This window comes from Diaphorina citri, unplaced genomic scaffold, assembly GCF_000475195.1.
Source record: "Diaphorina citri unplaced genomic scaffold, Diaci psyllid genome assembly version 1.1 scaffold2006, whole genome shotgun sequence".
Lineage (NCBI taxonomy): Eukaryota > Metazoa > Arthropoda > Insecta > Hemiptera > Psyllidae > Diaphorina > Diaphorina citri.
In genome coordinates this window covers 1-24464 of record NW_007379432.1, presented here as the reverse complement: position 1 = coordinate 24464, position 24464 = coordinate 1, and the positions used below count along the sequence as shown (strand labels likewise).

The 24464-nt window shown below is 38.4% G+C and overlaps 2 protein-coding genes across 2 annotated transcripts; one reads left to right on the top strand and one right to left on the bottom strand.

The window, feature by feature from the left end:
* Window positions 1-2976: 2976 nt before the first annotated feature.
* Window positions 2977-11196, bottom strand: LOC103517917 (regulator of telomere elongation helicase 1 homolog). The gene is made up of 11 exons (XM_026829844.1): window positions 10951-11196; window positions 10213-10396; window positions 9562-9743; window positions 9119-9364; window positions 8565-8678; window positions 7896-8102; window positions 6570-6673; window positions 6123-6264; window positions 5739-5803; window positions 5192-5354; window positions 2977-3324 (listed from the first exon to the last, which is right to left on the bottom strand). The coding sequence occupies exons 1-11, from the start codon at window positions 11050-11052 to the stop codon at window positions 3130-3132; spliced, it is 1704 nt and encodes a 567-aa protein (XP_026685645.1). The 5' UTR covers window positions 11053-11196; the 3' UTR covers window positions 2977-3129.
* A 2741-nt stretch (window positions 11197-13937) lies between these two features.
* Window positions 13938-24443, top strand: LOC103517913. Its single transcript, XM_008482962.3, has 8 exons — window positions 13938-14192; window positions 14508-14825; window positions 19868-20074; window positions 20515-20743; window positions 20866-21132; window positions 22215-22517; window positions 23276-23467; window positions 23997-24443. Exons 1-8 carry the CDS (start codon window positions 14148-14150, stop codon window positions 24116-24118), a joined length of 1683 nt encoding a protein of 560 aa, XP_008481184.1. The 5' UTR covers window positions 13938-14147; the 3' UTR covers window positions 24119-24443.
* The last annotated feature ends 21 nt before the right edge of the window (window positions 24444-24464 follow it).

Genomic DNA, 24464 nt, shown 5'->3' with positions numbered 1-24464 from the left:
GATACTGGAAACTAGAGAATTATTGGATAAACACCAGAATGGCTGCATTAAGAATAGATCAACTCTTGACAGTCTTGCACTGATGGAACATGATATACTGAAAGGTATGGCTCAACATGAAGTAACTGTTGCTATTGGACTAGATATAGAAAAAGCCTTCGATTTAACCTGGCAATATAAAGTTTTAACCATGTTGAACAATTGGAACATCAAGGGTAGAATTTTTACTTATTTAAAAGAATTCTTATGTGACAGAAAAATTCAAGTCAAAATCAAGAATTCTATTTCATCTCCCCATAATCTTGAGAATGGTATCTTACAAGGCTCGTCTCTTAGTGCTACCCTATGGAACATTGTTATATCTGATGTGGTCAGTTGTTTCCCCCCTGCTGTCAAGTTCAGTATATATGTAGATGATATCATATTATACATGGCTCATTTTAACTTGGAATATGTTCAAGATGTTTTACAACAAGTATTAGATGATTTATCCAGATGGTCTAAAACAAGCGGTCCAAAATTCTCTGAAGAGAAAACCAAACTAATTTTATTTACCCGGAAAAGAGTGGTTCCCAAAATGGCACCTATTTATGGATCTGCCAGTGATAAACAACTATCTAGACTTGAACCTATCCAAAATATGGCACTAAGAATATCTACTGGAGCCTTTAAATCTAGCCGCATAGAAAATCTTCAAGTTGATGCAGGTGAACCTCCATTAAATTTCAGGCGTTACTACCTAAGTGGAAATTATGTCGCCAAAGTTATTTACAACATTAATAACCCCATGAGAGATATAATCATGAACATATCCAGACATGGCAGGGACTTAATATTTGTTAATAGTTCCAAACCCTTAGCTGTTAGGTTTTCCGAATGGATTGACCTCAAGAATATATACCCTCTTCTTCGCCTTCCATCTTGCTCTTATCCTCCATGGCAAATCAGATCCCCTCAGTTTGAGAAAATTTCAGGCTCCACTAAACGCTCTGTTTTACCTCAGGATTTTCAACTCAAATATTGCGAATATCAATAGGTTGTAAGGAAAAGAAACAAAATAGTAACCACTGAAAAAAATATTAGATACGCTTTGTAACAGTCATGCAGTTTAACACAGCATCTAACAAGCCCCACCAATATATTACTGGATGAAAGAACACTCAGGAAAACAGCTTTGGAAGTTGACAACTCCTATACTATCTCATAAATTTCTCAACTGTACATAACAGGCCAGTTGTATTTACGATGTAAAAGGTAAATCAAGCAAAAATGTTTTTGGGGTAAAAACTTTGAATATGTTATAGAATATTCACAACTCCCACTTAAAAACATTGTGTACTTGATATAATAGTTTAAAATAAAAACCACCAAAGCTGTCTTCCTGTGATATAAAAACATTATGGAAATAAATAAAAATATCACCTCGTTGCTCTTAGTAATACCAACACCAATAACGTTTGTGAAAATTATTACTTTAACAAGAAAAATGAAGTAGGGAAACTGCAGTGAAAGCTAAAGTATTCTACTCTGTTCTTTCTTTAAAAAAGAAATGGAAAAACAGATTCAGAATCATTAAAATAAAAATGATAGAGATAAAAAATATACAAACACAAAAAACATATAAGATAACATGAGAATAATGCTAAAAATAATTAAAATATTAAAAACAAACTTAAAAATTATATTGCAAATAGTTTGGGAATTGTCAAACCACTTTGTGTCTACGTATAGCATTCAATACATTCGAGAAGTAACTGAAAAAGAGTTAAAAGTAGGGGAGATGTATATCACACATGATTATTTTGGTACTTTGTGGACAAAGCTGTCTTGTTGTCCAACAAAGAATATGTCCATTAGGATACACTTTACCGGGAAAACACGAGTTTCAAAGTCGTTCCCGTTTAAGTTTTGACGGGTCTCCTCACCTAATAATCAGAGTGGTTGAAATGAAAGTGATAGAGAGAGAAAAACAGCGAGTGCAATTTTGGTAAATCCTATAACATACGCATTTCGTGAGAATGTACGTCGCATTATTAGTAATTCACTTTCAACTAGGGTTACCCATTGATAGTGATTCAACAATCGGTAAAATGGTCGGAATGTGTGCAGTGTAAAAAAAATTCGATAGTTATATCCACTTTTTTTTACACCAATAATTTACGACACCAGCCTGATTTCCTCGAATTTGCCATCAAAATTTTATCAAAAGAAAACGAATTGGCCATCAAATTCATAATGACTACTCGGCCACAGAGGTGAACATTTGGGTAAAAAAATATGAATGATAGGCTGATTCCTACGTAAAAAGTTGGGAAAATCCAAATCTGAAGTTATAAAAGTATCATTTCTTTTTGCCGTTCCAATGAAAAAGTTCAATGAGTTGTGACGTCACGATATAGGTAAGTCATGAACAGGAATGCATGCGTACGAACGTATTACACAAGTGGCACCTAAAAGGGAGCTTACTTGGGACAGTTCATGTGACGTCATCGAGAAAATATCACCTAATAAACAGGCAGTACACAATTCGTCTCAATTTACCTGATGTGACTATTTTGGCTACACGATTCGGATCATATTTTCTCGGGCGAACTAAGTAAGATTCGTCTCAAAAAAAGGTTACACTCCCCCTATACACAATTGGTCTCAAAAAATTGACCACAAACGGGTTAATTGTTTTACCTGTTTTTTCTTCCCATCTAGGTACTGTTTCTTGCCAACGATTCTCAAATCCTTGAAAGGCGAGTAGGGGACTCCGAATATGATAACACCACGGGCTTTGCGATTGGAAAAGTCCTTTCAATTCCTTTCCATTAGGACCTTTCTTTATCACATGAACACAGATCTGTAAACAATAAAATAATAATAGTAATATAAAGCGCTTTATCTAAAAGGTCATTCAATGCGTACGAACGTATTACACAAGTGGCACCTAAAAGGGAGCTTACTTGGGACAGTTCATGTGACGTCATCGAGAAAATATCACCTAAATAAACAGGCAGTACACAATTCGTCTCAATATACCTGATGTGACTATTTTGGCTACACGATTCGGATCATATTTTCTCGGGCGTACTAAGTAAGATTCGTCTCAAAAAAAGGTTACACTCCCCCTATATACAATTGGTCTCAAAAAATATACCACAAACGGGTTAATTGTTTTACCTGTTTTTTCTTCCCATCTAGGTACTGTTTCTTGCCGACGATTCTCAAATCCTTGAAAGGTGAGTAGGGGACTCCGAATATGATAACACCACGGGCTTTGCGATTGGAAAAGTCCAGACCTTCAGATACCTTGAAAACCAAGAAGGAAAGGCTAGATTTGTGGGGATTTCATTGGAAATAATAATAGTGCTTAGGTATTTATACTGCTCGAATAGGACTGAAAAGTCCCTTACTACACCACCGAGGTAGGTAGCGCCTTGACCACTACACCACCGAGGTAGGTATTCCATACCTCGGCTGGGATTGAACCCACGCCCTCCTGTTTACCAGGCGAGCGCCTTGACCACTACACCACCGAGGTAGGTATTCCATACCTCGGCTGGGATTGAACCCACGCCCTCCTGTTTACCAGGCGAGCGCCTTGACCACTACACCACCGAGGCAGGTAGAAGTACTGTTGTTTAGAAGTCAAAGAGAGGAGGATAGGATAGGAGAAAGCCAGCCGTTCCGAAACGAACCTTATCTGTTTAGACTAAAGTTTACGCTGGGCGTAAATCGAACTCGAGACCTAGGGCTTACAACTTACAAGGCGGGCTCGCTGCCTTTCAAGGTCCTCACTGTGACTCCTGGGGTAACAAAATAGAACAATTTCTATTGGATAACAATGATATCTCCCTTTTAAACACTGGCTCCCCCACTCATTTTAATTTATCCCATAGATCCTTTACCCATATTGATTTGTCTCTTGTTTCCAGCTCTATTTCTTCCCAATTTCAATGGTTCACATATGATGATATACAGTTTTCTGATCACTTTCCTATCCTTGTCTCTTTCCTCCCTGGTTGTAACTTCTCTGATGTAACTCCCTTCAAACCCTGGTCCTATAATAAAGCTGATTGGGTTAAATTTCAACATTTAACTGAATCCTTAGATTTATTTACAATTCATGGACAGCCATAACATAATAAATTAAAAGAAATAACAATAAAGAAGAAGAAAAAAATATGTAACTGAAGAAAAAATAGGGGGAAAAAAAGAAGGAAAAGATGGCAGAAAATAAAAAAGAATGAGTTAATGAGATGCTGTGTCCCATATTGGGGATATGTTACAAGAAGAGATTCGTATAAGCTTAACCCATCCTTTAGGGCTGTTTGCCCTTACACCTAAACCTCAGGTGGGCTTTTTGGTTACGAGTAACTAGGTTGACGGAAAAAAAAATCGTATATTGCAATATGACAATATTGATGAACAAATTGAAAAACTGAACCACATCTTGATAGATGCCAGTACTCAATCAATTCCCAAGTGTAAATTCAAGAAGAAATGTGTTCCTTGGTGGTGTGATGAAGTTGATTCCTGTATTAAAAACAGAAAAAAAGCATTCCGCAAGTACAGAAGACCATTGCTCGTCAAACAATTCTATCCAGAAAGAATTCTCATTGGATATCCTTCTTAAACACTATTGACCGCCCAATCGATAAAAAACAAATGTGGAAACAACTACGTAGAGTTAAAGGTAAATATCCTTATAATCCTATTACCATTATAAAAAATTGTAATGATGAATTAATCAGTGATACTCAGCAACAGTGTGAAATATTTGCATCCCGCGTGCAAGGCGAGCGCAGTGACCACTATGCCATGGGAGCTGACACCAGTTCCTAATATATCACTTAAGTTCAGCAACGTTGTGCGTGGTTGGTATCAGGACGGTGACCATTTGTGCAATTGCTGCCCCATTCACACTTAGGTGAGGTTGATGGGAGAAGGCAGGCCCTTGTTTTTAGGGCTGCCGTTTTTATTTCGTAGCAATGAAATAACTGCTACATTAGACGCATGTGGTTTGTGTCGTAGCATGCCCATGTATGCCTCTCATCAGATGGTCGAGAAGAGACACAATACTTCCCATTTAGGTGCTGGATCAACACGAGAACACCAGAAAGTAACCAGTTGAAATATTTGCGATCGAAAAACGAGTATAAAATTTTGCCAATGGTGGGTATCGAACCCAAGCTGCATGTTTTACCTTCTTCTCTATGATCTTGCTCCACATGCCTGCCTCCACCCACATGGTCATACATTTCTCCATCATAGCAAATGAGGGGAAGAACACCAGAAGTCCGCCTGGTACAATACCAGCTGTGTTGAGTACGGTGGATGCTAGGTTGTTCACATGTTCAGTATCGTCCCTGCAAATAATGGAGAATGTGTCAAAGAAATTGAATGGATGGTCAGTTCCTCTGTAAAACGTTGAGAGTCCCTGCAAATAGTAGAGAATGTATCAAAGAAATTGAATGGCTGTTCAGTTCCTCTGTAAAACGTTGAGAAAAATCAAATTCTCAAGTCAAAACTCTAAAAAAATCTTTAAAAGGCCAAAATTTCTATTAAAATGTGTCAAAGAAATTGAATGGATGGTCAGTTCCTCTGTAAAACGTTGAGAGTCCCTGCAAATAGTAGAGAATGTATCAAAGAAATTGAATGAATGGCTGTTCAGTTCCTCTGTAAAACGTTGAGAAAAATCAAATTCTCAAGACAAAACTCTAAAAAAAATTTCTATTAAAATGAGATCTTACCTAGTGGCATACACAGATTTCAATTCCTTTCCATTAGGACCTTTCTTTATCACATGAACACAGATCTGTAAACAATAAAATAATAATAGTAATATAAAGCGCTTTCTAAAAGGTCATTCATGCATCCTGCTGACTCCTAGTTCAAATTAGGTGGTATATACATTTAGGTATCTCACGAATTCCAATAAGTTCTCTACAGACAGACTCTTCTGATGAAGGAATCTTGGGCGAGTGTGTTTTTAGCATTATCGCGATTTTTTCTCTCGTCATAAATATAACCTAAATTTTCCAAATTTCTACATACTTACCTATTATATTTTATTTACTTATCTCTATCTATTATCTAGATCTAGAAATTATGTATCTATTTAACTATCTTCTCACCTGTTCTTTATCAATTACATGGGGATTCTGCAGCTGAACATCCAGAGGAATACCCAACTCGTTGATAACAGCACTGAACGGAGTCAAAGTACCTGATGTTAAAATTATACTGTGAACCCCTGTACTGACTAGAGACTTCATACTGAAAATATAAAATACATACTTATTTGTTTTTAAATAGGTTTCTTTTTCATTCAGTGTATATACATTCATGTGTGTAAATTTAAAGTTGTAATATAATAGCCTTTGATGCTAAATAAAACAAAATCTCATCTTATCTCATTTTCCTCGCGAGGCTGAGTGGGCCCCGCAACAGCCAGTCACGGAATCAATCAATTGCAAAATTCAAATTTTTTGACCCCGCTGGGAATCGAATCCGGGTCTCCCGCGTACAATGCGAGTGTCATGGGAGCTGACTATACAGAAGAGTAAAACAGTCCAACTTACGCAAACCCAGAATTGAAACACCAGAAGTGGACCACTTTGGGAGTAGATTTGGAAGTGACTATTTTCTTTCTCTTCTCTTTGGATTCCTCTACACAGATAAACACCTGAAACAAAGAGGATTTTGGATTCGTAGGACAAACTTGTTACATTTTAAAAAGATCATTATGGCCTAGTTAGCTGAACGTAGCGTGCCTGCTTTGTAAGCGCTGGGTTCCATGACCGCCCGGGGCAAACTTTTTCCTAAACAGATGAGGTTCGTTCTCGAAACGGCTGGCTTTGAAAAGAAATAAGCCCTTCAATTAAAATTTACAAAAATTAAAAATAGACTTTATTGGTTTTTTCATTCATTGCAAATAATTTAGTGTGGTGTTGTTACTTGAAACAATTTTCAGAGGTATTTTTCGATGCGGATAATACTAACTGTAAGTAAGTATGTATTATTGTAAACATTTGGGCAAAACAAAACATCTAACCTCATAATCGCTTCCCCCCTTATCAAAATCGTCTTCAATACTCACTTCCCATAGGATAAGGAAAGTAAAAAACGACCCCAGTTTTAGTCATATTTTTCTTGTCGAATCTGAACTATAACTTAAGATTTAAAGCTCCAGATTCTAATTTCCATGTAGAAACCTGGACTGAATTTAGATAAATATAATTGATCCCAAGGGCAAGGCATACCTAGGCCCTTGAAAGACTGATCCTAAGGGCAAGGCAAACCTAGGCCTTTGAAAGACTGATCCCAAGGGCAAGGTAAACCTAAGCCCTTGAAAGACTGATCCCAAGGGCAAGGTAACCCTAGGCCCTTGACAAATTGATGGAACATATTACCTGTCAAACATAAGTACGTATAGGTAAGTATTCCGTATAATTGAAGTTATTTATAACTACTTAGCTATTTTTTACATTGCTGCTATGTGTAATTGTCCTCTCTGTTCCTTGAATCTTCCTCTGTTCACCTTTTTTCTAGTCCTGCCTTGGAAGCCAGCACAAACATTGTAGGAAAATATTGGGATGCGGGCCTAGTGGTAAATTTTTGATATTAGCTAACAACAACATGTACAACTGTACATACGAGGGGTGGGGGGATATTCAAAAATATACTCAAGACCTTGTTTAGACTGAGGGAGTAAATGGACTTTTCTCTCTTTTCAGTCTCATTCTGGAAGTATATTTAATGAGAGAGCAGTACAAGTTGCACGCTTCTGGGAGCGGCAGACATAGAAGGTGACATTTTACCGGACACGGAATAAGTAAGAAAGTTTTATTATGGGAATTTAAGATTTTTCCAATCACTTTTTGCAGGACTCAAATGGTTCAACTTACCCCCGCATGACCCAGGATGGCGAATATATAGGCGCCATCGTAGGATTTGCCCTCCTCACTCAGCTTCAGATGTTCATCAAATGTCTTCTCCATCTCCAACAGGAGACCCTTGAGCATCATCAGATCCTCCTTGGTGAAATCCTTACTGGAGGTGTCATCCAGACCTCCAAAGGCCATGTCCTCATCTCGAACCACCATTTCCATCACCTGCCGAGAGGGGAAAGTGAAATTGTAATTGCAATTGTACCTATTTGTTTGTCAATAAAATAAACAAAGTTACAGAAGCCCACCTCTGCGGCTGAGTGGTCAAGAGCACTGACTGTCAACCTAGAGGTGGTGTGTTTGAATCCCGGTCAGGGCGGAAATTTTCTGACTCAACTTTTCCGTTCTTGGATTGGCATGGATGTTAAAGAATGTGCCCTCTATTAGGCAACAACCCGCCTCCTGACATTAACCTAACCCAGCCTGAGTAGGTTACCTAATCAGATGCTAAACAAGCTCAACCTTGCTTGAGTTATTTCTTGGGAACGGGTGCCTTCAACGTGCTGTCGTTGTTGACTTGTGAGATTGAAATTTGTTGATTTAATCCTTCGAAGGTTTCATAGCGCTGCTTTTTTCGAGTGAGTTCATTGGTCTTGGTAGCTCAGTACTAGTATGCTTATTGCTTACCGATGTGACTTCAGTAATACACAGGGCCAGATCACTGGAGGCTATAGACACCGAGGCAGCCTCCTCACATATCTTCTCTACGTTATGGGCCTCGTCTAAGATAATGATGTCATTCTGTGAACATGAATAAAACAGAAAAAGAATATATAATTCTCAAATGATTTTACTTATATTGAACACAAGAAAAAGAAAGGAAAGTGGGGATAAATATTTTTTTTGCAAGAGGTTTAGTAGAGGGAACGATAACAACGAAGGTCTCATCATCTCGAAGTCAAAGAGAGAAGGAGGACAGGATAGGAGAAAGCCAGTCGTTCCGAGAACGAAACTCATCTGTGTAGGATAAAATTTACTCCAAGCAAGAATCCAACCCGCCACCGAGCGCTTACAAGGCATTGTTGTTTGGCCAATCATGGCTTTTTCCAGTCCCAATCATACTTAGTCATCGGGTTAATGTTTGGACTGTTGTGAGAAGCTTGTCACGGAAAGGGGGCTAAAACACCCATCACTAAAAACATTAGCAGCTACATACAGGGTGTTCAAAAATATCTACTCACATTCAACTCAATTTCCTGAGTCTTCCTTATCCGCTGGTCCAGGAGGTAATTGTATGGGAGAAAAATGACATCTGCATTTTTCTGCAGCTCCTTGGTTGCAAAGTAAGGGCAGCATTTCTTCTTCTTTCCTTTCTTCACCAAATCCTCGATGTCCCCGATCTCTATCCCAAGGTCAATAACCTTGGTGGATACTTCCTCGTAGTACTTGCACGATCGGTTCGACACCAGGGCACGACACATTGCTTTCTAAAAAAGAAAAGAAAAAAAGAATTAATTCAAGTTTTTTAGCCTCAGGTTCCTCAAATTTTGCAGACAACTTCCATAATTACCTTCCAAACTAATTACCTTGGCTGTTTTTTCCCTTAAGAAAAACTGTGATGCAATCACCATTTTGAGAGTTCCTTACTTACACTGAACACATTGTACTTAAAGCTGCACCATACCTTCACTGCCCCTGAATTGTTGGGGTTGGACACATCTGGATGTATGCACAACTGGTCTCGAGACCCAAGTGTGGACACTTTCACATGTGTGTACTCAGTTTTTTGTAACTCCTGCAGGACTTGGTTCAACTGGGAGTGAGTACGGGATGAGTAGAGAGCTCTAGGGGCACGAAATTTGTCCTCTGGAAATACAGAATTATTGGGACATATTAAGTTCCAAGTTTCCATAAGTTTTCATAAAAAAAAAGGTTTGCGAAAGGGGACTGTACTGAGATACTATCATTCTTAAGTTGAAGAGAAAAGGAGCACAGGCTAGAAGAAAGTCAGCCATTTTAAGAATGAACCTTATCTGTTTAGGATAAAGTTTGCCCCAGGTGGGAATTGACTGAGCAACAAGTGCTTACAAAGCAGGCATGCTACCCTACATACTGCTGGTGCTTTTAAGGTGTATATCTTATAAGGGGCTGGTTAAAATCCTAGCAAAAAAGACAAACTATAAGAGTGTGATGGAACTTATACATAATCAAAGGAATCTGTCTCTCTCAGAGAGAAAAAAAAAAAAAAAACCCTATACCTAGCAGTTGTTTTATCAGCAGCATTTTATCATACAAGTTCCTTCAGTATCTGAACCAAGATGACAGATAATCTTACCCCACTTGGTTGTATTATTGTCTCCTGTGATAAACTCCAGAGATGATAATCCCGAATCTGGATTAAATCCTAATCGCTGAGCTTGGATGGAAGCTTTCTTGGCCATCTGCCAAGCGAGTGTGGCACACAGCAAACACAGGGTTTTACCCGTTCCAGTTGGAGACTCCAGGAGACCATTTTTACCCTGAAATTCAAAAGAAACAGGATACCAGCCTGAAATTTCCCTTGTTAAAGTAATGGCAAAGGTTGAATACAAAGGGCATTCACTCGTAAATTTTTGTAGCCAAAACCAAATGTCAGGGCAATCAACTCAAGGCTCAATGATAGGCTGACAAAATAATGCCAACCCTTATCACATTTTTACCCTGAAATTCAAAAGAAACAGGATACCAGCCTGAAATTTCCCTTGTTAAAGTAATGGCAAAGGTTGAATACAAAGGGCAAATCACCTCAGGGCTCAATGATAGGCTGACAAAATAATGCCAACCCTTATCGTAACACTGGAAAAGGCATTCCCTTGTTAAAGTAATGGCAAAGGTTGAATACAAAGGGCATTCACTCGTAAATTTTTGTAGCCAAAACCAAATGTCAGGGCAATCACCTCAGGGCTCAATGATAGGCTGACAAAATAATGCCAACCCTTATTGGAACACTGGAAAAGGCAAAGAAAAAGAAGATTAGCCATTTGTGTAATACTTGTTGCTAATATTTTTTGTATTAAAACCTGAAATCACTTACGGTTTGAAGACATTCGATAACTTTGCTCATGTATTCCTTCTGAAGCTCATACGGTTCATAGGGAAATTTGACGGGAATGCCACGAATCTCGATTTCAGGCATTTTATTACTATTTTATGGAAACACAAACCACCTAATACCTAATCAATGTGATTTTACATGAATAATTACATTTATATTTAGGAAATAACACAAAACACTTGAAAAATTTCACACAAAAGTCACAATCACAAATCACAAAACCCAAAACCCGGTAAAAAAACAAAATTTCAAATGTTTGAATTTTTCGCGCCAAACGGTTCATAGGGAAATTTGACGGGAATGCCACGAATCTCGATTTCAGGCATTTTATTACTATTTTATGGAAACACAAACCACCTAATCACTAATCAATGTGATTTTACATGAATAATTACATTTATATTTAGGAAATAACACAAAACAGTTGAAAAATTTCACACAAAAGTCACAATCACAAAACCCGGTAAAAAAACAAAATTTCAAATTTTTGAATTTTTCGCGCCATTAATTTTTTGAAATTTTTGTGCTCGTTGAATTTTCACTCCCGCACTCTTTTGCTTTTTTGTGGAACTCCTTATCAAGGTAAGAATTTAAAAATTTCCCTCCTTTATTTTATCCTTTCTTATCTTATCAGTAGAAGGTCATCCGCGATCTAATTTTGCTAAATCCATCAGGATTTAAACTCTTGGTTTAAAACATACGGTACAATATTTCGAAATGGAAGGTTTGCGAGCAACTTTGTGCCGCATGCCGGCTCCATTGGGGACATCACTGATGATGAGATGGTAGATAGGTAAGTTTAAAGTTGCAAAAAGGTCAAAAGATGGACACTTACAAAATATTTTACACGTTTAGATACCTAAGGACTTATTTCGCGATCAACGCGATGTAGGATAAGACCGTAGGTCCTAGTGCTAGGCAATGGCGATTGGCATGTCTTATCGGCGCGGCGATAGCACGTTGAATACAAAAGTTCTCCCCTGATCACTAAAGTTAAGCAACGTTGTGGTTAGAATTCGGATGGGAGACAACATCCTGACAATTGCGTGCTACAAAAGTTCTCCCCTGATCACTAAAGTTAAGCAACGTTGTGGTTAGAATTCGGATGGGAGACAACATCCTGACAATTGCGTGCTGCTAGCTTTTCCCGGCCCTTCTCAGGCTGGGTGAGGTTAATGTTAGGAGGTGGATAACTTTTCGTCGAATGGAGGGTAAAATCCCCGTCACTAAAGACTTCAGGAGTTATAAAATGACCTTAACGTTTTTCCAAGTTTCTAAAAGAAATACGTAGATTATTACATGGGTACCTATGTATAAATACGCTGAAAACAAGGCTGATACTCAATAATTTAGAGTCGAAAAGAAATAAGCCCTTCAATTAAAATTTACAAAAATTAAAAATAGACTTTATTGGTTTTTTCATTCATTGCAAATAATTTAGTGTGTTGTTGTTACTTGAAACAATTTTCAGAGGTATTTTTCGATGCGGATAATACTAACTGTAAGTATGTATTATTGTAAACATTTGGGCAAAACAAATCTTCTAACCTCATAATCGCTTCCCCCCTTATCAAAATCGTCTTCAATACTCACTTCCTATAGGATAAGGAAAGTAAAAATCGACCCCAGTTTTAGTCATATTTTTCTTGTCGAATCTGAACTATAACTCAAGATTTAAAGCTCCAGATTCTAATTTCCATGTAGAAACCTGGACTGAATTTAGATAAATATAATTGATCCGTGTCGACTTACTATACTTTTAGTGGTAAAACCTAGGCCTTTGAAAGACTGATCCCAAGGGCAAGGTAAACCTAGGCCCTTGACAAATTGATGCCAAGGGCAAGGCAAACTTAGACCCTTGACAAATGGAGTGCGCCTAAAGACATTTGATGAGTTCGAATCCACTCTACCCCAAATGTCTTCAGATTCTTCAGAAGAGAGAAAAATCGTGGACAACTCAGTCCAGATTTCACAAGAAAAATATTCGGACTTTTGTGTTTAAACAAAATAAATCTGACTTATCACTAATATTTAATAATCACAATAGACAAACACATCTCGGCCTATCCCATTAAAAACAAGACATCTTAAATCTATTAAACAGTCAATTTTACTTTGATGAAATTAGTGCTCTATCTGTGAAATTTGTCACGTGTTTTGGGGTCTTGAAATCGGCCCAAAATTTCCAAAGATGGACCTTTTTTTATAGCCTGTCCCAGAATATAACGAATTTTCATAGCCTTTTCCAGGATATAACGAGTTTTTATAATCTTTTCCAGAATATTACGAATCTTTATAATCTTTCCCAGAATAGTACAAATCTATGTGCCTGGTTTGGCGTTGGTGTTGACAGACACATAAATTTGTGTACGACCTGTGATGAACAAATGAATAATTGCCGGGCCCCACAAAAATTTTTGTGGTCCCGGCGCCAAGCTAAATTCCAAGTCCCTGACAAGGAGAAGTTTAATAGGGGAAAGACTAATGGTGGATTTCATCAATGACTTAATGAGCGATTTCACTAATGGGACAATTTTTAATCATCCAAAAAGGAGTTTTTAATAATCCAAAAAGTTGTTTTTAATGATTCAGGAAGGAGTTTTTAGTGATCCAAAAAGGAGGAGTTTGACGAATTCAAACCACATAGAGCTGAAGAGTATAAAGTTTTGTGCTCTCCACTCCAACTCTGTTTTTAGCCTTAACTGTAGGTTCTATATCAATTGTTCACTTATAACACCGTAACTTGAAAAAAGTACACCACTTGAATTCAATTCAATGATTCCGACTAAATATCAACGAAACACGAAAATCTCATCCTCATTTTCTTTGTGAGGAAGCAAAAACCAGGTACCTTTCTTACGTAAAATTTGAAAACGACGATTCTCGAATCACCTAGAGTCCAAAGCAGAAAACCAATTTCGACCCTCATTCGACATTTCTTGTTCTTGCCTATCCGACTGTCCTTTCTGACTTCAACAAAATTTCAAACTTTTGACAGTTTTTTCAAAGTCTCTCGTCAGTTTGTCGAACGTTTAGACAGTTTGTCGAACTCTCTCGACAGTTTTTCAAACTTTCTTGACAATTTTTCCCTGAAAGTTTCCAGTTTTGAAAGCTTAGGAAAGTTATCAGTTTAGTGCCTAGTCTAAAATCAAGTTATTTATTTGCGCTATACAATCATGTTTGTAGAGCCGTGCAAAGTGACTGAAGTCACGTCCACTTCGGTAAGGATTTTGTGTTTTTCTAAGAACTTTCTAGTTTATTCTGAAGATTTTAGGAGGAATAAAGCGACGAATGGTCAGGTCAGGTCAGTGTAGGCAAGGGAAAAGGAACATATGTAGGTATTAATGGGAAGGTAGGTTTCGAGACTTTACAATAACCGAGATGTTGCAGAGGTATCATATTAATAGGAAGGTAGGTAAGTACAGGTACCTACAGTATTCCTCAAGGATTGATTCCCAATCACCTATAGCTACAAATAAAGAACAGCGAAATGGCCCAAGATTAATTACAATAATGACTCTTCTATTCCTCCCCAGATGGAGCTGAGCCGATACAACGAACTTATGAGAGAACTCGCAGCAGCCACCTGTAGCGACGCTCCAGGCTCTACCTCCAACCAGGTCGCTTCATCTAGCAGTCATCAGGCCGCTTCATCAAGGGATCCTCTGGTAGCTACATCAAGCCCTTATCAGGTCGCTATATCGAGCAGTCTTCACCAAATCATTACATCAAGGGAACAAGTCGCTACATCAAGCATTCTGCAGAGCGCAACTAGTAGTCCCCAGGTTGCTACATCAAGTTATCAGGTCGCTCCATCAAGGGATCTTCAACTCGCTCCATCAAGCAGTCATCAGGTGCCCCCCCCCCCAAAAAAAAAGGTTTTTTTTCCAAAAAAAAAAAAAAAAAAAAAACCAATTGGTTTCAGGAACAATAAGAACTTCACTGCTCTGTAAAAATAAAAAGTTTCAGTACAAGTGTCAGTTGTGTCTAATGATGCCCACACATGACGAACACAAAAGTCCAAATGGACTGAAGATAAGCCGAAACAATTTGCTGGATTTCGGTTCGTCCAAGTGTCCGAAATCGTGCGAATCCAGGAAATGGATTGCTTGCTTTGCTGGAAGGATTGAAGTTTAAAAATCTGGTGTGAACATCACACGACTTTCCTCATCCTATTGAATGATGCTTATTTTGGCTGTTCTTGTTCTTATAGCCAAACTTTTACAATATCTCTAAACGTTTAGTCGGTATAGCTGAAAACCGCTCTAGGGACCCCAAAATGTCTTTGGCACTAAAATCTGACCATCGAAAATTTGACCCGATTACATTACTTTCCTTCCTATAGGATAAGGAAAGTAAAAACCCCTTGGACGCCTGGAAACAATATCTGGGCTCTTTCCGTGTCCCTAAAGTCTGTGCGAAGAGAATTTTGCAAGTGAAAATGTTGTGTCGGTGTGTAGAGCAAATTTTAATCTTTTCCTTTTATCTAGGGTGTAGGATCACAATTCACAATACATGATACCGGATTTACAGTCCAACATGGACTCGTCATGTGTGGAAGAATTTTAGGGGAAAACATACCTCCTTTTTTTTACTTAAGTATAGCAAGATTCTCACCTATTTTCAACCGGGAAGTGCGTCGTGTTGGGAGGGCTAGGAGGGAAAGTATACACGGGAGTGAGCGGCGTAGCTGCTGGCACGTCCACTAGCAGGTATTCGACAGGGAGCGGACGGGCCAAACGAGACACTTCATTTCCATACTTGTCCTTAATCTGGAACACATAAGAGAAGGATATTGACCATTATTATGGGGCGAACAGAAGGAAATTGGTCATTATTATGGGAAAATAGGATATTGAATATTATTATGGAAGGAACACATCCACTAGAAGGTATTCGACAGGGAGTGGACGGGCCAAACGAGACACTTTATTTCCATACTTGTCCTTAATCTGAAACACATATCAGAAGGAGATTGACCATTATTATGGGACGAACGAAGGAAACTCCAAATTGGAATTCGACGAGTTAAAAAAAAAAAAAAAGATGGAACTGTAAGGCCAGCCACTCAGTATTAGGTATCAGGTAGACCTGACAGACGGACCTATTCGGCCGAACCTGTCAGGTCTACCTGATAGTGTATGTGCTCATCAGGTAGACCTGACAGGTACACCTCATCAGGTATAACTGACACTTGATGAGCACACACACTATCAGGTAGAACTGACTCTATCAGGTACACCTGACACCTGATCAGGTCTACCTGCCTGATAGCGGGTGGCTGGACTTAGGCTACTTTGGAGTACACGCGCTACACGTGCCACTAAAACTCAGCTGACTTGAACAAGACTCGAACATTTAGTGACAAGTCCAACACTAGACAAGTTTAGAACTTTACACGTATGTAAACAAATAGGTATCTCTATTGGGTATGTGCTTATAGGATTTTTTCATTTGAAATGAATGAATGGAAACGATATTGGGTACAGGTATCTATTTTCTCGAATTAAAACGAAATGTTTTTATTATACCGGGTTACGTTAGCGAACTGTCTTGTGAGTATGGTAATTTGACACCAATTTTATTTATCTTGGTTGAAAAGAGACCTAGATTCCCATCTCATAAACAAGAGAATGCGGGTTTGAGGCGCTACTAGGACAGTCATTCCATCCGTCTATCCAAGAAGCTAAGAAAGGGTTTTTCGTTGGCTATTGGTTAGCTTTAATTACTAAAAATAACTAAAAGAACAAAGTGTTAACTCGATGATGTTGGAAAAAAAAACTTAGCCATCCTGTAAAATATGGCAAATGTGTAAGCAGTTTTTAAACCCCATTCCGTAGCGGCCGTTGTTCTGAGCGGTCTACAATCTACACTTAAAAACTAGATTACTAGTTTATCTGATACACAATCAGCTGATGATTAATGCCCAGTTAATACTAAGAAGATTTAAATAGTTAGGAGTAAGAAAACCGGACCTTTTTTTGACCCTGTATCAGAAATTGAAGTAAGACGTAAAATATTATGAATGAAAGCTAGAATTCTGATAGTAATGACAATAATAATTTTGGAATACTATTGATTATGATAATAAAGTACCGTTATTCAGAGTAGTCGGTACAGATAAATCTCACATCACACACTGCTTGCTCTTAAATCAATTCGATCGTGTAGTCAGTAGGGAAAAATTCTCTCGCCATCCAAGAGGCAATAGTTTGAGCACCTTGGATACTTTACTTGTTAAAAACGTCAATGATGTTTTTAAAATGTTTGGAAACGACTGACAGATATTGCAAGGACCAAGCAACCAGTCTAGTTAGCTTGGAGGGTGGGGCGTCTGCCCTGTAACCGCCGAGTCGTGGGTTCGATTCCCAAGAGTAGTCGGTACAGATAAATCTCACATCACACACTGCTTGCTCTTAAATCAATTTGATCGTGTAGTCAGTAGGGAAAAATTCTCTCGCCATCCAAGAGGCAATATTTTGAGCACCTTGGATACCTACTTTACTTGTTAAAAACATCAATGATGTTTTTAAAATGTTTGGAAACGACTGACAGATATTGCAAGGACCAAGCAGCCAGTCTAGTTAGCTTGGAGGGTGGGGCGTCTGCCCTGTAACCGCCGAGTCGTGGGTTCGATTCCCGTCCGGATTGGATTTTATCCTAAACAAATAAGATTCGTTCTTGGAATGGCTGGCTTTCTCCTACCCTGTCTTCCTATCTTATCTTATCTTCTCTGTTTGCTTTCGGTATGATAAGACCTTAGCAGTTGCAGATGAAATGTAAAAGTACCTACACCAAACTTCCAAATACCTATGTATAAAATTATGCATGATAGAGGGATGTGACGAATTTAAACCACATAGAGCTGAAGAGTATAAAGTTTTGTGCTCTCCACTCCAACTCTGTTTTTAGCCTTAACTATAGGTTCTATATCAATTGTTTACTTATAACACCGTAACTTGAAAAAAGTACACCACTTGCTACCCTGTCTTCCTATCTTATCTTATCTTCTCTGTTTGCTTTCGGTATGATAAGACCTTAGCAGTTGCAGATGAAATGTAAAAGTACACCAAACTTCCAAATACCTATGCAATAAAATTATGCATGATAGAGAGATGTGACGAATTCAAACCACATAGAGCTGAAGAGTATAAAGTTTTGTGCTCTCCACTCCAACTCTGTTTTTAGCCTTAACTGTAGGTTCTATATCAATTGTTCACTTATAACACCGTAACTTGAAAAAAGTACACCACTTGAATTCAATTCAATGATTCCGACTAAATATCAACGAAACACGAAAATCTCATCCTCATTTTCTTTGTGAGGAAGCAAAAACCAGGTACCTTTCTTACGTAAAATTTGAAAACGACGATTCTCGAATCACCTAGAGTCCAAAGCAGAAAACCAATTTCGACCCTCATTCGACATTTCTTGTTCTTGCCTATCCGACTGTCCTTTCTGACTTCAACAAAATTTCAAACTTTTGACAGTTTTTTCAAAGTCTCTCGTCAGTTTGTCGAACGTTTAGACAGTTTGTCGAACTCTCTCGACAGTTTTTCAAACTTTCGAATCACCTAGAGTCCAAAGCAGAAAACCAATTTCGACCCTCATTCGACATTTCTTGTTCTTGCCTATCCGACTGTCCTTTCTGACTTTAACAAAATTTCAAACTTTCGACAATTTTTTCAAAGTCTCTCGTCAGTTTTTCAAAGTTTATAGACAGTTTGTCGAACTCTCTCGACAGTTTTTCAAACTTTTCCGGTAAAATAAACTAACATTGATGGTGGATTTCACCAATGACTTACTGAGAGATTTCACTAATGGGAGAATTTTTAATCATCCAAAAAGGAGTAGGAGTTTTCAAAATGCCTCTTTTTTGGACCCTTAAAAACTAAAGGCTCCTTTTTGGACTATGAAAAACTAATTTTTGGATCATTAAAAAATCTTTCATCAGTGAAAATCTCTCAATAAGTCATTGGTGAAACCCACCATTAGTTTAATGACATATTGTCAACGCTATATCTAGTAAAATAAATTTTTGTCTAATGATGACCCATGATAAAGTAAGTCTAAAGTTTAAAAGCCATTTAAAGGCAAGGGTTATTTGCTGGTATTACTGAACTTCCCTTATAGACTTGATTTGACGTCTATTTACCCTATAAAAAAGTAAGCTTAAAGGCCATACGCACTAAGAAAGTCCAAGGGGTAGTGTTGATTTGAGGGCTAGTTTTCCTTCTTCGGTAAGGATTTTGTGTTTTTCTAAGAACTTTCTAGTTTATTCTGAAGATTTTAGGAGGAATAAAGCGACGAATGGTCAGGTCAGGTCAGTGTAGGCAAGGGAAAAGGAACATATGTAGGTATTAATGGGAAGGTAGGTTTTGAGACTTTACAGTAACCGAGAATCGAGATGTTGCAGAGGTATCATTAATAGGAAGGTAGGTACATAAGTATAGGTACCTACCTACAGTATTCCTCAAGGATTGATTCCCAATCACCTATAGCTACAAATAAAGAACAGCCATTTTGTTATTTTCCCAAGATTAATTACAATAATGACTATTTTTCTATTCCTCCCCAGATGGAGCTGAGCCGATACAACGAACTTATGAGAGAACTCGCAGCAGCCACCTGTAGCGACGCTCCAGGCTCTACCTCCAACCAGGTCGCTTCATCTAGCAGTCATCAGGCCGCTTCATCAAGGGATCCTCTGGTAGCTACATCAAGCCCTTATCAGGTCGCTATATCGAGCAGTCTTCACCAAATCATTACATCAAGGGAACAAGTCGCTACATCAAGCATTCTGCAGAGCGCAACTAGTAGTCCCCAGGTTGCTACATCAAGTTATCAGGTCGCTCCATCAAGGGATCTTCAACTCGCTCCATCAAGCAGTCATCAGGTGGCTACCTCAAGCTGTCCTCCCCAGGTCGCTACTTGCTCATCAAGCGGCTCAGATCCCTCCCTGTGTCCCACGCATAACAAGGAGTTCACCATTTGGTGTTTCGAGTGTAAAGAGAAGATATGCTCAGACTGTGTCACCAAGAGAGAGAAGCTGGGCCATTCTACCCATGTCATTATACCGCTGGCTGACAAGATTAACTATGAGGTGAGTACTGGTGTGAAAAACCTCCGTTAACGGACGCCTCCGAATAGCGGACAAAATCTCTGGAACCTAATGTCTGCCATTCGGAAGTTTCACAGTGGGCACAAGGGACTGTTCGGTCTTTCTTTGCAGTTTAAAACAAGTTTTTCCCCCTATCTTCCTTGAAAAGAGGTTGTTTCTAAGGGACACTTTCATCTCGTGTTGTAGGTATCAGGCTTTCTGCAACTTTGTCTTTTCCGCTCGGACTTTAACCAGCTTTTCCCATTACACTCTTAAAGATTGGTTATCCAACAGCAGTTGATATATTTTGTCCAATCAGTTACTCATCGAGGGTCATACAACGGCTCTTCAGTGTTTTGTAGGATCGTTGGAGCCGACAGCAAAAGTGAGGTGTTTCCTGATCCTGGTCAATTCTATCAACTTTTCTACTTCTTCCTTCACAGGTCCAATCCGAGATGACCCGAAAGAAAGGCCTGGCGGAAATGGTCAACTCGTATTCCGCTCGCTTCGCATCCTACATGTCTCAGATTCTGCAATGCTACGATAATGTGAAGAAGGAGATGAAGTGTAACAACGAGTATGTTGCTCAGGAGTACTCCACAATGTTTCCTCCTGCCGATCTCCTCAAGATACTCAAGTATGAGAATGTTCTCCTTGAAGAGAAGTGTACGGGTGAGTAACAAAAGTGTGAGAAATTGAGGACTCTTGGAATGAGCATGATAGACCCCGAAAATTCCAATTTCCTTTAACGTTATTTTTACTTTACTACAGTTATCACCTCGTTTCCTTCTCAGCGTACCCGTTTCAAAACCTCATCCTGGAAAAACTCCTGACGAGTCCCGAGGTCCTGAATCCAGAGCAGCTCAAACTGATAGTCGACAACTACGTGGCGGCCAATCACATCGAGACACGGAAACTGGACATTGGATTCGCCTCGGGCGAGGTGCAGCGCCAGTCTGCCGTGGTCATCAACTATCTGACCGTACAGCGGTATATATTCGATAGGAAGAAGAAGGAGCTGGCCGAGTACATTGCCCTTGTCAACTATGCTGATCAACCAGGTGAGAAAATCAGTGTTTTTCCCATTAGACAGATACTACCTGATAAATACTGATGAGAAAATGTAATGACAGTTCCATTTCTTTCCCCCCCCCATAAATTCAGAAAATATCCTAATAACCCAAGGATATTAATTTTGAAAATTTCCTCCAATTAATCAAAAATTCGAATTTCCCGCCAACTTTACACGCAAAAAGTCCGACGATGTCCTACGATGGCCCTGTTCATAACCACGGCCTCAATTAGCAAAAAGTAACTGTGGATTCAATCCCATTTTTTTTATTATTATTATTATATTTTTTTTTAAGTTTACTTTTGTTTTCCCACCTGAAGTGTTCAGTTTTTATTTTAATCAAAATTTAATTTTATTTTGTTTAGACTTAAAGTACAAATTTTCTTTATTTATATTTCTATTAGTTATTAGGTAATGGCCATATGTAATGACTTTTCACACATTTCTACTATCCAAAGACTTATGAATTTTACTAATCAGACTTGATGAATTTTATTATTAAGACTGATACCAATAATTCTAGGAAATAATAACTCACATTAAAAGACTATTGATTCAAAAATAGATTTCATTAACCAATATTGAAAGGCCATAAAATCTGCCTCCAAAGTATTTTGGAAAAATAAATTCTTAAATGAAGAAATGGATATTATGTTTGTTAAATGTTCGGTGTTTTTTTTTTTCAACAGGGAATTAATTTTGAAGTGAAGTTTTGAGCTCTTTTTCCGAGTCAAAACTCAAAACACGAGTTTAGCTCATACCATCTAGCAACATTTTTCAATACCCAACTTAAAAAAAAGAAGAAAAAAAAAAAAAAAAAAAATCAACAGTGAGTGGTGGTGGTGGTGGTGGTGGTGGTGGTGGTGGTGGTGGTGGTGGTGGTGGTGGTGGTGGTGGTGGTGGTGGTGTAAAAGTTAATTTGAGAATGAGAATTATGAGGATTGGGCCCTTCAAGTAGCCAGAATTTGACATAGCGGGGGAAAAACTAGGGATTACCCAAGTTTTTTTCTTATTATTATCATGTTATTTTTCAAGTGCCATTAAAAATCCTCTTCCTCTCTTCATTTCCAGAGCAACCCACCCCGTCACAGCTGTCCGCTCGCACCTCCATATCCTCGACCACCTCCTCCTCTTCCTTCCCCTCATCTCCCTCCTCCTCTCTTCTCAGAACCCTTCCCTCTTCCAACCCTCGCTTCTACTTCGATATCGCCCTACACAACACGCCCCAGGGCCGGATCATCATTGAGACCTACCCGAGTGTGGCCCCTCGCATGGCGACCAACTTTGAACTGCTGACGATCGGCGAGTTTCCGGGCCTGAGCTATCGGAACTGCGCCCTCAGTCAGCTGTGGCAGTTCGAGTCCATTATTACAGGTAAGAAAAGAAAATTGATTAATTTTAATTTCAATTTTTAATTATTATTTTAAGGCCTTGGCACAGACTGTGAGGATTAATTACAGGAGGATATTGTTTATAGCTTCTTAGTAACTATTTCTTCTATTCTACATATTATTCTGATTGAAGAATACCCCTTTCCGTCCGCAGAGTGTATGTGTATTTGACAGATCTACTTGCGTCATTTTAACTGACTATTGACTGACACCACATAGGTTCCTAGTGCGAAAATACATTTATTATTATTATTATTATTATTATTATTATTATTATTATTATTATTATTATTATTATTATTATTATTATTATTATTATTATTATTATTATTATTATTATTATTATTATTATTATTATTATTATTATTATTATTATTATTATTATTATTATTATTATTATTATTATTATTATTATTATTATTATTATTATTATTATTATTATTATTATTATTATTATTATTATTATTATTATTATTATTATTATTATTATTATTATTATTATTATTATTATTATTATTTTTACTAGGACACTCACTCAAAGTGGTGCTTAAATGATGGTAATTTCTGTCTAAAGGTGTGTCCACACATAGTCGACCGGCCGTCGATCGACATCGACTGAACCGTCCACACGGCCTCGATAAGGCAGTTTCCCCTCATCAACTATGTTTGGACACACCTTAAAGGTTTTGTAGAAGAGGTTGTTCAAGACATTGATCTCGCCCCCCTTTCGTCAATTCACAGGCAGTTTCCGGTACGGGGACAAGACAGAAGGTCGCTCAGTGTTCGTGCAGGAATATTTCCGCCCGGATGAAAGTCACCTAGGCGCCAGACGAGGTGCAGTGGGCATGCGGCGAATCAAGAAAACATCCGAGAATAAAGGTCTGGTCGGATCCCAGTTCCGAATTATTCTTAACCATCAGAAACAATTCACCGGTAAGTGACAAACCTCTTTCTTTTTCATTTTATTTAGGGTTTAGTTTGATTTAGGTCATACTTACATATTTGTAAAAATGGAGGTCTTATCGTAGTCGTTCTGAGAATAAACCTTGTAGGTTTGATAGAAGTCTTCCCTAACAACGGAGGTCTTATCGTCCCAAAATCGAAGAGAAGAGGGGACTTACAGGGAGTCGAGTGTAGACTAGCTTAGTCTGGCTGGAGGAATTTAAATAGGGGGAGGATAACAGCCTAAAAATTCCCTTGCTAAAGAAATGGCAAAGGTTGAGTGCAGGCATCCACTCGTAAATTTTTTTGTAGCCAAAACCAAATGTCAGCCAAAAGCAATCACAATATCTAGGGCTGATTGAGAGGCTGACGAAAACCGCCGAACTCGACTGAACACGGGAAAAGGCGAAGACAAAGAAGAGGAGCTATGTAAGGAGAACCTTAGTAACACACTTTGATCTAGTTACTTAGGTACTTTTTCTAACAAATCTTGAACCCCATTTCCCGTTTTATTCGGCAGGTATATTCGGTCAAGTGATTTACGGACTGGAATACATCGATGCCATATCTACCTACAGCAACGCCCAGGGTCAACCAACTGAGAGATTCTACATCTCCAACTGTGGCAAATGGGAAGGCTAAACTAAACCTCTCTGATCCTGAAGCTGGGCCAAGTTCCGGCCAACATACTGTCTTCTTCAACGCTATATCCGGTAAAATAAACTAACATTGATGGTGGATTTCACCAATGACTTACTGAGAGATTTCACTAATGGGAGAATTTTTAATCATCCAAAAGGGAGTAGGAGTTTTCAAAGAGCCTCCTTTTTGGACCCTTAAAAACTAAAGGCTCCTTTTTGGACTATGAAAAACTAATTTTTGGATCATTAAAAAATATTTCATCAGTGACAATCTCTCAATAAGTCATTGGTGAAACCCACCATTAGTTTAATGACATATTGTCAACGCTATATCTAGTAAAATAAAT